Genomic DNA, 17184 nt, shown 5'->3' with positions numbered 1-17184 from the left:
TGGGTGTTGCCCTCACACACAAGAGTCTCTGGTCTACACAGAGAACCGAGTCACATCGAGCAAGTCAGGGAGCTGTGAGTGACAAGGTATAGAGAGGGCTGTTCAGATATGGGACACACATTACTGGACCCTTTTTCAAAGAAAACTTTGAAGATTTTGTTAGGCTTTCTTGGTAGAACTGTCACAAGATAACAATACAGTTGCAAATGAGTGGAGTTCAGCGGCCACACCACTGCCTTTTACAGACCAGCTGGCGAAGGCTGCCCTGACGGGAGGGGAAATTAGCATTAAAGAAGGACTCAAGGTTACTGGCCTGACACGCAGCCCAAGGAGAACACTCTCAAATAAAGTACAACACCCAACATAGTCACACAAACCAAAAGCAAAACAAAAGAGCTCCTTACTGAAAAGAAAAGCAGCCAAAAAATATCCATACTTCTTTCTGAACCTTCCTGAATCTCTCCCTTCTCCAAATAGCTTCCAGGTCCCCAGCGTTTAAAAATAAATGTGCAAACCATGGGCTTCCAGTTGCATTACACAGATTAAGAGAAGTGCAGCTGGTGGAAGAGGTAGGGAAATAAAAAACAATTCATTCCTTTTTCTGAAGAGAAAGCAGAGAAAAGAATCAACGTAGGGAAATAAAAAAAAATGATTCACTACTTTTTCTGAAGAGAAAGTAGAAAAAAGAATCAGAGTGGAAAAGCAACCCCCAACTCCATCCCCACTCCCCTGGGAACATTCAGACCAGGAATCAGAAGGCTGGAATCCTAACTAGCCTGGTATCTACCACCAGCTGTTCAATGAGTCTCCAAGCTTTCTGAATTTCCTTGTCCTGATCTGTAGAGGAAAAGTTACAGATGTCAGGGATTCCCAAACTGTATTCCCTGGAGCTCCAGGGTTCCAGAGGTGCTTCTGACACAGCCACAGTGACATTGAGGTGAATCAAAGGGAATGGGGTCCTGTGCTTCAGTCCACCCAAAACAGTTCAGAGTTGATCCAGTTCATATGTCAAGACTGTGGGTAAAATCTGCTTATCATCAAATCACCAAGACAATTCACAACTTAAGTGGCTTAAAAGCATTAGTCCTGTAAAATATCTTTTGATATTTTAATCTTTAAAATTATATGGTTTCTAGCTGCCTCTCTGAATTATCATTATTAGAATTAACTAATTGACAGGCTGGTTAATATTAACCCCCTAAGTTGTGTACCAGGTTCTACTTAAAAGGTGAGAAAATGGAAACTCACATAAGAGAAGTACATCAAAATCACACAGCTCAGTAGCTGACAGGATTCAAACACAGGAATATCTGACATTAAAACCATTAACTGTATTCTGTCCTTAGAGTTAAAGAATAAACTTCACTGTAAAAGAGAACGGGTTACCTCATTATTACTACAATTCTTTCTCCAAGGAATATCAGGTCCTTCATTTGCATTCTCTAAGAGTAAACACTCACCCTGGCGAGATGAAATGAATAGCCAAGAGTTCCACCCAACAAGCAAATCTGTTGGATACAGGAAAGCCCAAAACGTTGACAAAGCCTCCAGGGCAACAATGGTTGTTCAGAACTTTCAAAGCAAACAATACTCCTAAAAGAGAATAAAGAGCAAACAAATATCAGCAATCCAAATGCAGAGATGATCAACACTGGCAAAAAAAAACTAACTGAAGTAAAAATGATTATCTGACTACATCCAACCCTTGACTTTGAAACATATTCTATTCCTTATAACAAGTCAACCCAACATTTGGCAGAAAGACAATCCTCAAGGTAACCATTCCTTCAATGTTTCTTTTTTTTTTCCTTTGATCTTTTGGCTGCACCGAAAAGCATGCAGGACGTTCGTAATCCAACAGGGTCACACCCTCAACCCCTACAGTGGCATCCCGGAGCCTTAAGCACTGGACCACCAGGGAAATCTCCTTCAATGTTTCTTAACAGAAGTTCATACTGCCTTTGAGTATGCTATTAAATATATAACACATAAAAAGGGAATAACATACTAGTAATGGTACTAAATGCGGAGAAGGCAATGGCACTCCACTCCAGTACTCTTGCCTAGAAAATCCCATGGATGGAGGAGCCTGGTAGGCCAGTCCATGGGGTCGCTAGAAGTTGGACACGACTGAGCGACTTCACTTTCACTTTTTACTTTCATGCATTGGAGAAGGAAATGGCAACCCACTCCAGTGGTTTTGCCTTAAGAATCCCAGGGACAGGGGAGCCTGGTGAGCTGCCATCTATGGGGTCACACAGGGTCGGACACGACTGAAGCGACTTAGCAGCAGCAGCAGCAATGGTACTAAATGCAACTGAATTTAAACTTCAAAATCATTAATTGTATGCTATGTGATTTTTAACTCAATTTGAAAAAACACCATTAATGTGTTTTTTCCTAACTCCTATGGAAAGACATATTGAAGGCAGGGCATATTTCCTTTCTTCTCACATAATTAGATGCATGAAGATGAGGAAAGGGGAAAGGACAGCAGGGAAAGAAAAGGGAAGGGTTTATTTTCCTTCTGTTTCAGAACAATTCCCCTCCTACCCTTCACATAATAATTTTTAAAGAAGACCTATTTTAAGTCTGATGGCAATTCAGCCCTACAAGAAAAATTTAAGAAAAGAACTAGTGAGGGGCAACAGTGAGAGGCAACGTAACACGTGGTTTAAGTCATGTAGACTAGTTTCAGATCCCAGCTCCATCACTTACGAGATGTATAACCATGACTGATTTCTCTGTGCCTTAGCTTCCTTACTTAGAAAATCAACACAAGGCCACCTCCCTATGGACCTGTTACATTAATTAAATAGCATAAATTGTGCATAGAGACTGGGCTCCCCAAATGGCGCAGTGGTAAAGGATCCAGCTACCAAAGCAGGAGATGCAAGAGACTCAGGTTCAATCCCTGGGTCAGAAAGATCCGTTGGAGATAGAAATGGCAACCTGCTCCAGTATTCTTGCCTGGGAAATCCCACAGACAGAGGAGGCTGGTGGGCTACAGTCCATGGGGTCACAAAGAGTCAGACATGACTGAGCGCACACACACGTATAGAGAATATCATGGTAAGGAGGTGCCATCAGAGGGTGTGGTACCTTTAATGGCTTTTAATTAATGGTATTAATTAATTAATGGTACCTTTAATTATTGAGAGGCTGCTGATCTTTTTAGAGAACTCCCTATCACAAATACACCAGTGTATCTCTCTCTCTAGCCCCATCACAATGGAGCCAGGGCATAGTTCCAAAATCCTATTTCCTGCAGAACCACCTGTGGGCAGACCATAGTCTAAACTGTCCAAGAATGAATAATGCAGCGTAATAGGAAATAGCAAAATCAATGACTCTCCTGTGCTCCAATCAGCCTCTTCTCCAAAATCCAAGCCCCCACAGTCCTTAGCCACTCAGATGTCAGTTCCCTCACCAGCTGGGACCCCCGCTTCATAAGACAGCAACAGCTGCACCTCCCTTACTGTCTTCAGGCAGGCTACCTTTAGAAATGTGTCTGCCTTACCTGAGAAACCGACAGCACAATTCCTTTTGAAGTCAGGCTCATTCAGAAATTCTGCCAGAGCAAATTCCAAGAACAGGTACACCACCCCAGTGAGGAGGGAGAATGTGACGATGATGTAGGCAAACCATCTACTCCCCAGTCTTCTCTCCAGATGAATTCCTTTCCACAGCATGGATACCATATTGAAATACAGGTGCCAGTCATCCGCATGGTGAAGAGGGGAAAGCAGCAGGCGCTGCCAGTCCTTCTGATAGTAACACTTCTCCACGCTGAGGCAGGAGCTAAGCAGTGGCTTCAGGGGATTCAAGAAGAACCAGATGTTGAGAGCCAACGTTGCCAGGGTGACAGGTGGAACATTGTTGATCCCAACCTGGAAGATTTGAGAAAGGAGCAGAAGCAGCCCGATGTTAACTCCTCTTGATCTCCGATGCATGGTGAGATATCAAGCCGGAGATAGGAAGATGTGGTCAGGTTTGGGGAATACACAGGCAGCTGAGTCTAAAATACAATAAAAAAATGCACATGAAAATCCACCAATTAAGAATTAGGGCATTGACAAGATATGCTCACAGGAAGATGAGCTTATGTTACATATATCTCATCTCCCATTTAATGGAAACATTTATATTCCATGTCGTCCAGAGCAACTCCCAGGACACCGGCTGCCGTCTCTCCTCATTGTACATCCTAAAGGAGAAATGTTATCCCAAATCCCAGTGGGCCAGTGAATGGTTGGGTATGCTTTTTCGGACAAACATGCCATAAAAATGTGACTTGCCTCCTGTATAAAAAATACTTATAACCTAACAAAAAGACAAAGATACTACACAAATATTTAATGATACTACACAGATACTTAGTGATTTCTTCTCAGAATGCTAATTTTAAAGAAATTTCAATGTTGATATATTAGAGTCTGCCCCAAAGTTGTTCGACACTGGCAAGTCTTAAAATGCAAGGATATATTATCTTCTAGTCCGTATTGCCAGATGTTAACTGCTACAATGCTTTATTTTCACAAAAGTTTCCACTTTTAAATGTTCCACTATGTGCCAAATCCTGGACTGAAACACGGTCACTGTCTTTAAGGAACTCATTTTCTCCTAAGAACTAAACCAACAGCAGCCACACCGTGTTTTAAATGCAGGGACAGAGGAAGCCGCGACCCGAGGCCGCGACTCAGCCTGACGTTATGGTCTTGAAGGGTAAACTGGATTCACCAGCGAGGAAAGAGTACCCTGTTCACTGGTCTACTTCTCCATGCCCTGGGCTGACCTTGTGAACTACTTTGGTTGACAGAATGAAGAGCAAAGGACACTAGTTCGGAATCTAGGCTCAAGGTGATTTGCAGACTTCTGTTCTCTTTTGGAACCCTCCCGTGCAACCATGCACACAAGTCCAGGCTAGCCTGCTGGAGGATGGAAGACACGTGCTCTAGTCACCTGATGGCCGCAGCCACTGATCAGCTAATGCCTCAGAAACAGACCTGTTGAACTGACCAAAAGTGAATAAGTAAGTCCAACTGGGGGCTTCCCTGGTAGCTCAGCTGGTAAAGAATCCACCTGCAATGCAGGAGACTCCAGTTTGATTCCTGGGTTGGGAAAATCTCCTGGAGAAGGGCTATCCACACCAGTATTCTTGGGCTTCCCTGGTGGCTCAGATGATAAAGAATCTGCCTGTAACGTGGAGACCTGGGTTCGATCTCTGGGTTGGGACGATCTCCTGGAGGAGGGCATGGCAACCCACTCCAGTCTTCTTGCCTGGAGAATCCCCATGGACAGAGGAGCCTTGCAGGCTGCAGTCCATAGGGTCACAAAGAGTCGGACACGACTGAGCTACTAAAACACAAATCCAACTGAGCCCAGACTAATTTGCTGACTCACAAAACAGTGAGCTAAACAAATGATAGCTTTTATCAATAATAAGATATTTAAAGTTTTTTGTTTATTTTTGGCTGTGCTTGGTCTTTGCTGTGCAGGCTTTTCTCCAGTTGTGGTAAGCAGGGTCTACTCTCTACCTTCAGTGCCCACTACTCAGTATGGTGGCTTCCCTTATTGCGGAGCACAGGCTCTAGTGTGTGTGGGCTTCAGGAGATGCAGCTCCCAGGCTCCAGAGAGCAGGCTCAGTAACTGGAGTGCTCGGGCATATGGGATCCTCCTGGACCACAGATCAAATCCATGTCTCCTGGATTGACAGGTGGATTCTTTACCACAGAGCCACCAGGGAAGCCCAGTAAGTATTTTAAATTAATTTCTCTAAGTTTTGGAGTGGTTTGTTGCACAGCAATGACTAAACAACACCAAAGGCCTTTGCTTTGGAAGGAGTCTGGGTTATGCTTTTGGGAGGAAGCTAGTAAAGAAAGGGGCACAGATTAAAGATGCAAGAGATAAACAGAATCAAGTCCTGAGAGGAACAGCCTTGTCCACCACAACAAGGAAGAAGACAAATGTCAGGTACAGATACGGGTAAACAGGCAGATTAGGGGAAAGGATGCTAAAAAAGTTCTCCTCTAGTGGTTTTCTGATTTGCCTGATTTCCCCTTTTCTGAGCTTTCTTGGCTTCCAGTCAAATACATACCTCACTCTGATACACTAAAGATTCTCATTCAGACAGCACACTGGAAAGTGCATAGCTTTGGATTAAAAAATGGCTAGACTCTTCTACTTACTAGCCCTGGGACATTGGGCAAACTACTTAAACTTCAATTATTTCACTCTAAATTAGTAATAATACCTCCTTCCCAGGATCACTGTAACACGTCTAGAATAAAGTAGGTGCTGAATAAACGGTAGCTACTATCTTCACTGGGGCTTCCCAGGTGGCTTAAGGGTAAAGAAACCAGTTGCCAATGTAGGAGACGTGGGTTTGATTCCTAGGTCAGGAAGATCCCCTGGAGAGGGAAATGGCAATCCACTGAAGTATTGTTTCCTAGAGAATTCCATGGACAGAGGAGCCTGGCAGGCTACAGTCCATGGAGTTGCTAAAGAGTTGGACATGACTAAGCAACTAAATAACAACTTTTCATTACAATAAAGTAATCTCACTTAAGAGAAAAAGCTTTCACAAATGAGAGCATTCTAATAAGACTCAAATGTACTCCCTAACCCGCCCCCCATATGGATTCTTATTAACATCACACCCAAAAGAAAAAATTATACATATATGCACGTGTCGTATGTGTATCCCTATTATTAGCACTCAAATTTCTTTATTGCCAGGGCTTATCATTATAGCTTTGTAGCAATCTCATAAACTAGAGAATTTAATAAAATTTCAACTGAAAAGCTCCCAGATAATTTTGGAGAAACAGTCTATATTTTTCCCATTGACTTTCATGTTGATTTTCAAACCTCCAACTATTGTGACAAGTTTGCAATTCCCCTAAATAGTTATATATATATATATATATATATCTCGAACATCATTACCTGTAATGGGAATAATGGAAAAATATGGCCATGGTCATTAAGTAACCAGCTTAAAAGAGATCACAAAATAAACCCTTCAGTATTAGTACAGTGTCCTATGATACCAGGCATATGTGCAGCAGAAAACCAAAAGTAATTGTCTTTGCTTAAGAAAAGCCAAGACATAAAAGAAAAGCAAATTCCTCTCAACTGGAATTACTAGAGATGAAGAGTACAAACAAAAAGATAGTGGCATTTCCCCGAGCCTCTCTTACGCTGTGCACCCAGGCTCACGTTACACTTGCTTGACTTCTGCTCAGACCCAAAGGCCCCCTCTTGTTCTCCTCCCTTCTCACCTGTCTCCCCACTGATGGCTGCTCCTGCTCCCCTGGGCCGCTGGGCTCTCCTGTAGATCTCCTGACTCCTTCCAATCCCCCTTTCTTTACTTTGCAGTTTCCCTCCATTCTTACACTCTACTTTGCATATACTCATTGAATTCCACTCTCATGGTTTCTATAATTCTTTTTATCAGGATGGTTCCCAAATTTATATTTTACAGCCTTTATTTCTCAGATTTCAGAGATATAACCTTCTAGGAAGAATATAATCTGCCTGTTCTCTTGCTCTCACAGAATGACTATTCAGCCATACCTTCAATCACTAATTTATTTAATAAATAACAAGTGCTGATTGCATGCCAGCCCCTGTGCCAGGCACCAGAGGCACAGCAAAGACCAAAACCCTAGCAATCTCAGTCCCTAAACGGCCCATTTCTATTTGTTGAAGGAAATAAAAATACTGGCTGCAAAAAAATCACAGGATGAATAAAACGACACGCTTAATAGTGCAAAGGCAGATAAAACCATAACCAATGTGAGAAGTGCAATGTATCAGGCTCTGCTTTCACAAAGGCCAACGGAACATAAAGTTTTGAGTTTTAAGTAGCCAAGATTAATCCAAGTCTTTTAAGTAGCCAAGATCAAGCCAAGTATTGTTTCATATCAGATCTGTGGCCCAGTTTCCTTTCTTGTAAGTTATACCAAGTCAGACATCCAAGGTGAGGGGTGTAGCCTGTTTGTAACAAGGTAACAGAAAATCCAACTAGTTAATGTGAAGATCAAATATGTAATTTGACCTTGTGGGTCAGGCAGGCACAGTTCTAAGAACACCAAACAGAACAGATCACAAGTGGCATTTCCTATAAGATGAATATTGTCCTGTCCATCAATATACAGAAATTTCTAGAGAGTTAAGCTAAGCTTATTTAACTTATATGCAGAGTACATCATGCGAAATCCTGGGCTGGATGAAGCACAAGCTGTAATCAAGATTGCAGGAAGAAATATCAATAACCTCAGATAAGCAGAAGACACCATCCTTATGGCAGAAAGTGAAGAAGAACTAAAGAGCCTCTTGATGAAAATGAAAGAGGAGAGTGAAAAAGTTAGCTTTTTCACAGAAAACTAATATCATGGCATCCAGTCCCATCACTTCATGGTAAATACATGGGGAAACAATGGAAACAGTGAGAGACTTTATTTTCTTGGCCTCCAAAATCACTGCAGATGGTGACTGCAGCCAAGATATTAAAAGACGCTTGTTCCTTGGAAGAAAAGCTATGACCAACCTATACAGCATATTAAAAAGGAGAGACATCACTTTGTCTACAAAGGTCCAACCAGTCAAAGCTGTGGTTTTTCCGGTAGTAATGTACGGATATGAGAGTTGGACTATAAAGAAAGCCGAGTCCCCAAGAATTGATGCTTTCGAACTGTGATGTTAGAGAAGACTCTTGAGATCCCTTGGACTGCAAGGAGATCCAACCAGTCCATCCTAAAGGAAATCAGTCCTGAATATTCACTGGAAGGATTGATGCTGAAGCTGAATACTTTAGCCACCTGATGCGAAGAATGGGCTCATTGGAAAAGACCCTGATGCTGGGAAAGATTGAAGGCAGGAGGAGAAGGGGACAACAGAGGATGAGATCAGAAAGCATCACTGACTCGATGGACATGAGTTTGAGTAAACTCTGGGAGTTGGTGATGGACAGGGAGGCCTGGCGTGCTTCAGTACATGAGGTCGCGAAGAGTCGGACACAACTGAGCGACTGAACTGAACTGAAGCTGTGGGAGACAGCACAGAAGCAAGATTGATGACCTGGAAACTGGAGCAATGTGTTTGGTTTTGAAATGATTTGTTTATTCTAATCTGTACCCAGACCATAACCAGTTATACCAGCTCAAGGAAGAGCAGGTTGGGCCCTCACTCCAACCCTGCCCTCGCCTTATAAACACTTTCTTTCCCTCACACTCAACATGTCCCAACCTGAACATTGGAAGGTCCCTTCCAAGTCTGGCCCTCCCTCCACGTTCCAGATCTCAGGACACAGAATCCCCATCCACCTAGCTATTCATGTTGGAGATGCTGATAACATCCTGAACACATACTTTCCCCTCTTCATCCCCAAATCCCAACCACCACACTTTAATTCTTCCACACTACTTTTTATCAATCTCCCTCTTTCTACCCCTAGATCCACTACATTAACCTAAACCACCATCATAGCTTGCCTGGATTACAACAAATTCTGCTTCTCCTTCTTATACCCACCAACCACTTTCCACCACTGCTCAGAGTAATCATTATAAACTGAAGTTGGAATACCCTGCAGTAAGCCATCAAAGGCTTATTGTTAAAGGCTGGATGAAGTCCAAACTCTTGACCACAATTACATGCTTGTGATAACCAGTGCCCTGCCTGCCCCTCTGGGCTCATCTCACACTGGTCTCTGCCTTATCCGCTATGATCCAGATACTCAGGTGCTCCCACCCGAGAAACTTCAGGGTCACAGCATAAATGCTGAGGGCAGAGTTATCTGTTTTAGCCACACTGAATACCCAGAGCCTAGCATAGTGACTCGTATACTCATATGACTTGTGTTTGTCCAATGAATCATAATTAGCATAAATATATCTACCTTATTCAATAAATTAGACTGACTGACAAGGTCTGAATACCTATGATACATTCATCCCTAAGTATTCTTCCTACAATTGCAGCAGCCTTCCTCACAGCACTACACATATTATTCCACTTAATACTTTCAGTTTTTGAACAGTGTTTGTAACGTTTACCTCAACTTTACAGGAATAAACTTCTGCTGCATTTAAAATGTATTAGTAAGTTGCTTTGCCAGAACTATTTGATAAAATAATGGCATTTTAATTATGCAGTAATACACACCAGACAGAGCTACATCAAGGTTGTGACAGAGAGAAATGGAAGACCTCTTAAAATATTGATAGGAAAATTAGCCGCATTTACTTTTAATGAGAAATTAAAAATTAAACAGGTATGTAATAAGAAAAACTAAGTGGTTAGAACAAACAAAAGAAACTGGATTTATAATCTGGGAGCCCAACGTGTCTCACGGGCGGAAGAAAGGAGTTTTACAAAAAGGGAAAAGAAACTAAGTACAGTGATTTTCAATTCTACTTACAAAAGCAAGAGATATTTCATCATCACCATTTACCATGGTGACCCTGTATCTCAATTTTCAGTTTAAATGTTCAAGGACTCAGGCTATTAAACTGCAAACATATATAAACTATATTATATATAGTTATATATAATATAGTTATAAACTATATTCCCGATTTGGCATCTGATAGTAACCAAATTAATATCACAAGAAAGAAACTACAGTCCTAATAGGAGTAATTGAACACTATTCTGAAAACAGCCTTCTATGTCATTAAAAGTGCAACAGATCTTAAAATTATTCACTGAGAACTTTTAAAATTGTGTGAGCTTTTTCTTTAAGAATCAATAAAAGGATTATCAATACATATTTGAGGTAGAATAATGATATGTTATTATTACTATTTTCACGCCTTTGGAAAACTTCATTCATATATATATTTATATGAAAATAAAATAACTCCATATATATATTTAAGCATATCCTCTTTAAAAAAATCATAGAGGAGAACGTATGTTTGTCCAAGTCACTTTGCAAGTATTTATCAGAGGCCCGCTATCACTCAGGTTGAATATTTTGCTAATGCCTGACTTTCCAGATGCTTAAATATTGATTTTTAAAAATTGAGCTATAATTCACACACCATAAATTTTACTCTTATACTACACATCTCAGTGGGTTGTGTATATTTCACAAGGTTTCACAATCACCACCATCATCTAATTCCAGAATATTTTTGTTCCATCTAAATGAAACTCTCTGTACTTACCTCCTCAACCCTCCACCTACCCAGTACCTGGCAACCACTAATCTACTTTTCACTTCAATGAATCTGCCTATTCTGAACACTCCATACAAACAGAATCATACAGTATGTGGCCTTTCGTGTCTGGCTTCTTTCACTTAGCACACTATTTTCCAGGTTCATCTATACTGTATGAAGTACCGGTACTTAAGAGTTCCTTTTCATAATCCAACAATATTTTATTATATAGATAAACCACACTGTTTTATCCATTTGTGATGGACATTTGGGTTACTCCCACTTTTTTGGCTATAAAGAATACTGCTGCTATGAACATTCATGTACAATTTCTTTGTAGAAACATACCTTTCCCGTTCTCTGGGACATATACTTAGGAAGAGAACTGCTGGGTTAACTCTGGGGCTTCCCAAGTGGCGCTAGTGGTAAAGAATCTGCCTGCTGACGCAGTAGACTTAAGAGATGTGGGTTCAATCCCTGGGTTGGGAAGATCCCCTGAAGGAGGGTATGGCAACCCACACCAGGATTCTTGCCTGCCTGAAGAATCCCATGGACAGAGGATTTTGGTGGGCTAACAGTCCACAGGGTCTCACAGAGTCAGACACGACTGAAGTGACCTAGCATGGTAACTCTATGCTTAACTTTTTGAGGAACTACCAGACTGTCTTCCAAATTTTTGTGCCATTTTTCATTCCCCTTCAGTGTAAGTAGCTCCAATTTATCCATACTCATACATACTCAACAGCACTTGTTTTTATTCATCCTTTTTATTACAGCCATCCTAAGTGTGTGTGAAGCAGTACCAACTTGCATTTCTCTAGTGACTAATGATGTTGAGCACATGCTTAAATTTTTATTGCTTAAAATATAAATATGCATGTTCACTGGTACATGTAACCATACAGATGAACATGTCCCTTCCCTCAGCCTCCCTCCCACACCCCCTTCAAGAAACAGTTTAACAAATGCCTCAGAAAAAAAAAAGAAAGATGATGGAAAAAAAAGATGGAACCACAAAGTCATTCTGGTTAAACTGCCAGAATTTTAGCACTACCATCCATCTCTTCCCCTGTGATGTGATGTGTTAAAAGTGAACGAAAATGTACTTCAGTAGCAGGGGCCGGGCTGGGGCCAAGACATTCAACTCTACACACTGTTAAATCTTGTTTTGAAAGATGCAGAGGGTCAGTGTGATTTATCAATTCAAATAAAGCAAAAAAACAACTATGGAAATAGCAGATTGGATATGCTAAACATAAAAACGTCCTCCACTTTTGAAATTACAAGAGCTGAACAGCAAATTAGAGCATCATAAATACCACACTGACTTGGATATTCGCCCAAGTGAATTCACAAAACAATTAGATGCATTTTCTCTCTCTCTCACTGCCAGCATAGTCTATTTTCTCTAAGAATGAAATGAAATGGACCATTTCTTCTCATTGCCACCAACTCTCTGCAACCTTTTCATTCATGGTTTTTCTAATCCAAACATAAGAGACTGTTTTTACCACCTGTTACTATAGGGCCAATAGATGAGAATGCTTTGTTCCAAGACAATAATAATATAATCTGTTGTTCTTCCTGTAATACATCTTAGCATAATTTTATTTTTCCTAAAGGTATTAGCTCCAAGAAAATCCAATTACAAAGTGCAGATTTTCAAGATATTTTTGAAAGTAAGAAAATGCTTCAGTATAATATGTATTTGCATTTAGTGGAAAATAAGAATTTATGAACCAAACACTTGTCAAGTAATTTGTTCCCCTTTTCAAATATATGAATGCATTTCAAAAAGCTTACATAGCTTAAAATGTGATACAGTTGTGAAATACAATATACACAGTTATATCAATAACATAGGAAGTATACTTTTAAAACTTAGTATTTAAAACATTAAATGTAATAGCAGATGGTCTGGCTTCACACCACTGTGTGGTGTTCAATTGACCAGAATGTATCATCTACCTGAGTTGATGAGTCAATGGGGAGCTCCAGGGGTCCACGGTGGAAGCTGCGACACAGCACCATCAGCATTTAAGGACATAAACAACAGATTTTTTTCTGGCCATCAAAATCTGTTACATGACTTCATGAGCTACGTTAATGGTGAAAAATCAAAGAGAATCAGAGTAGGATTCTGTTTTCTTATTTCACATTAGAGGCAGAGAGATACAAAGAAATGAGGACAATTGAATGAAAACTGACTTCATGAACAAACAATGAAAACTGGAATCAAATTATAGGAAGAAGGTAATTGGAATCTAGTCTTCAGGAATACTGTGACACTCAGTAATTACACTCCAGTGTCTATGCATGGAAATATCTACAGCTTGGACTGGTCCAGAAGAAACTGGGAATTGAGAACACTTCCCCTTTTGAAGACTGCTGACATCGCCATGTACACAAGGTTCTCCAATCTCGTACGCTTCATCTTCCTAGCTATGTAAGAACCTTACCCGGCTCGAGACGACCATTAAATTCTCTCAGACACCAACGGGCTAAGTCTTTCTGATTTTCAGCTAGCCAGACCTAGCTTAAAGACACAAGACCTAGTTTTTAACACATGAGAGCTCCTCTTTCCTTCTCCCCCTTATATACCATCTCTCCAAGTGAAAACATACAAAATTTCCCATACCTTACTAGAACTAGGTCCAACTGTCTTTTACAAGGCCGTCTTAAGTACTAATATCAATGCTGTCCATGTGGAAGGCAAAATAGATGACCTCTGGGGAGTTAGGATTTAAGACCACTAAAATGACATAGAAGTTAAAGAATGTTCCAGACAAGTAAGAAGCCATTAATAAGGTCATATGTGTGGTGACAGACCCAACCAAAGGTCAGACCCTCATCACCTGATGCTCCTCCCCCAATCTTACTTAAGTTATGCCTGACTCGATTTGCTTAAAATCCAATGTCATCATGTTATTCCCTGCCCCCAATCCATCATGTTTTCTTACTAGATCAGCTTTCTCTACATCATCATTGTAATAAGACTGAATAGTATAGTTAACAGAGCAGACTATGAAGCTTAATGGCTTGGGTTCAAATTCCAGCTCAACTATTTGGAATTGTATGACCTTGTTGTCATTTGTATGAACTTGTTGTGTTCAACTTCTTGTGACCCAATGGACTGTAGCCTGCCAGGTGCTGTCTATTGGATTTCCCAGGCAAGAATATTGGAGGGGGTTGCCATTTCCTTCTCCAAGGGATCTTCTCAACCCAGGGATCAAACCCATGTCTCCTGCATTGGCACATGGATTCTCTACCACTGAGTCACCAGGGAAGCCCTTATAAAACAGATACTAAAGAATAATAAGACCTATCTCATAGAGTAGTTGATGAGTGAATATATGTAAAACACATAGGACAAGGCCTGAAACATAACAAGGACTTTGTAAGTATTAGCTGATATAATCATCAGATCAACTTCAAGCATTTTAGCCTATACTCCAGTCCTATAATATTTCTATATTGTTCTCAATAATAACTAATATTTATGTAGCTATTTATAGTTTACAAAATAGTTAAGTATACTTGCTTCATTTCACTTAATTCTCACAATCTGGGGAAGACAAAGTTAGTTCCATGTTATCTACCAGCTGGTCTACCCAGCACTGGCCCCAAAAAAATGTCACTTTACTGTCTTGCTAGTCATTCTGAAGCCTGCTCTGTACAGCTGTCCAGATGAGAAGGCGCTCAATGAAGCTTCTGCCCTTGAGACTTTCTGGGGATGTTAAATTCCTCTGTCCAAGGTGCTAAATAATTATGGCCATCTCCACTGATGGGCAGTCCTATGGGGCTCTCTCACCACCAGAGGTCACCAAAGTGAATTTTACATACATACCATAGCTTTTAAGTCTGAGTTCTTCCCTCATAGCTCAGTTGGTAAATCATCTGCCTGCAATGCAGGAGACCCTGGTTCAATTCCTGGGTCAGGAAGATCCCCTGGACAAAGAAATGGCAACCCACTCCAGTAATTCTTGCCTGGAGAACCCCATGGACAGAGGAGCCTGGCAGGCTACACTCCATGGGGTCACAAGAGTCGGACACGACCTAGCAACTAAACCACCACCACCACCATTCAGAACATAACTGCCCAATTTAATGGAAATCCTTTCAGCAGTTTTAGTGAGAAAGCTTCAGAGAGAGAAATTCCATTTCTTTCTCATTTAAAGAGACCAAGATGACAGTGCTCTTAAATTGGACTACTAGAACTCAAAACCAGCTCATCATACCAGACAGCGCTTGTTTATCTGGCAAGCCCTTCAACCTTCCGCCTCTCACAAACGCAGCCTTGCCGCTACTGTCTATGCTTTTGAGACCCCTCCATGGTCCTATCCATCACTCAGAAAGTAAATGTCCACATTTCCATGGGTTTCCCAGGTAGTACTAGTGGCAAAGAATCCATCTGCCAATGCAGGAGACGCAGGAGACCTGGGTTCAATCCCTGGCTTGGGAAGATCCCCTGGAGAAGGAAGTGGCAACCCACTGCAGTATTCTTGCCTGGGAAATCCCATGGACAGAGGATCCTGGAGGGCCACAGTCCACAGGGTTTCAAAGAGTCGGACACGACTGAGCACTTGTCGGCAGCACGTTTCCACAGCACGTAAGAAATTCCTGGAATGACTATATGGGGTTAAATAAAAATCTTTTGCAATTTTAGTTTGTGGTCTAGAGGCAGACCAGGAAACAGCTCAAACTTCTGATGCACAGTCCATCTTTTTTTTTTAACTCCATAGAAACCCTGAAACAAGATGTCAGCTACTTTGCTTTCACATAGCTGTTTCTTGGTGGTAAACTCAAGTTTAAGAGAATTCTTATAAGTTCTTAAAAAAAAAGAGAGAGAGACTAAAACATTTCATTTTTAGCTCAATCTCTCCTTATATAGCATAAAATTCAATGAGAACTATTTTAGGTAGTAATAAGTGAGAAAAGGGTGAATGTTTAAATATTTCCATTTAGCCAAGGGTTTGCTTGTATGAAAAGTAAGATCTCACCAAAGAGCTAAGATAGAGCCACCCAGTTTAAGGTAGGTATTGCTCGTGGCAATAATGACACCCACTGAAATGGATGCATTGTCAAGTGAGCTATCACTGTGGGTGCCGGGCTTTATCTTACCAGGAACTCTGGGAGCTGGTACAGATAATACCCTCAGTGTTAATGCCAAGGGCTAGGACTCTGCCTTACCTCCCTGTCACTGGTGGCTTGTCAGAGCAGGAAGGTGGGTGTCACGGGCTACAGAAACACTCGGGTAAAGAACCGCAGGTACTGAAGGCTGGAAGTCTGTCAGAGGACACCAAGGGCACAGGGATGTGGGCATCATGCCCTGACGTGAGACACGCTCCCTGCCACTCCTCCCAACCCGTTCAACTCTGCCCCAACCTTTCAGAGCCCCTCTCCTGAGTTGCACCCTTAATGTCAGATTCCTCAGCCATCTCAGCATTCACAAAATCTCCCACAATGCCTTCCACGTGTACGATCCACCTGTGCCAACAGGATGTCTTTTTATCATCTCCACTACACTGTGTTTTCAGGATACCTCAGGGTTTGAGAGCACATATTCTGGAGTCTAAACTGGTCCCAGTGACTGGCTTTAGCCTTAAGAGCTGTGTGAAGTTGTGTAAGTCACTTAACCTAAGCCCCCATTTCCTGCTGTGAAAATGGAATAATAATAATAATAGCTAAACCTGATCCTGTCCAAGTCTCTTGGACAGCAGGGAGATCAAACCAGTCGATCTTAAAGGAAATTAATCCTAAATATTCATTGGAAGGACTGATGCTGAGGCTGAAGCTCCAGTATTTTGGTCACTTGATGCAAAGAGCTGACTCATTAGAAAAGACCCTGATGCTGGGCAAAGACTGAAGGCAGGAGGAAAAGAGGGTATCAGAGGATGAGATGACTGGATGGTACTACTGATGCAATGGACATGAACTTGGGCAAACTTCGGGAGATGGTGAGGAACAGGGAGGCCTGGCATGCTGCAGTCCATGGGGTTGCAAAGAGTTGGAC

General features: G+C 41.4%; 1 protein-coding gene across 3 annotated transcripts in view; it reads right to left on the bottom strand.

Moving 5' to 3' along the window:
• The window catches only part of RHBDD1 (rhomboid domain containing 1), a 207555-nt gene that overhangs the window by 175479 nt on the left and 14892 nt on the right, over positions 1 to 17184 (bottom strand). For all 3 annotated transcript variants that reach the window (XM_059875217.1, NM_001077995.2, XM_005202939.5), the window contains 2 exons: positions 3521 to 4018; positions 1461 to 1593 (listed from right to left, as the gene is read on the bottom strand). In XM_059875217.1, coding sequence (XP_059731200.1) covers positions 1461 to 1593; positions 3521 to 3953 — 566 coding nt within the window. In that variant the 5' untranslated portion in view covers positions 3954 to 4018. The remainder of the gene's footprint in view (positions 1 to 1460; positions 1594 to 3520; positions 4019 to 17184) is intronic.

The sequence above is a fragment of the Bos taurus genome, chromosome 2 (assembly GCF_002263795.3).
Source record: "Bos taurus isolate L1 Dominette 01449 registration number 42190680 breed Hereford chromosome 2, ARS-UCD2.0, whole genome shotgun sequence".
Classification (NCBI taxonomy): Eukaryota; Metazoa; Chordata; class Mammalia; order Artiodactyla; family Bovidae; genus Bos; species Bos taurus.
This window is presented reverse-complemented; position numbering and strand designations above follow the sequence as displayed.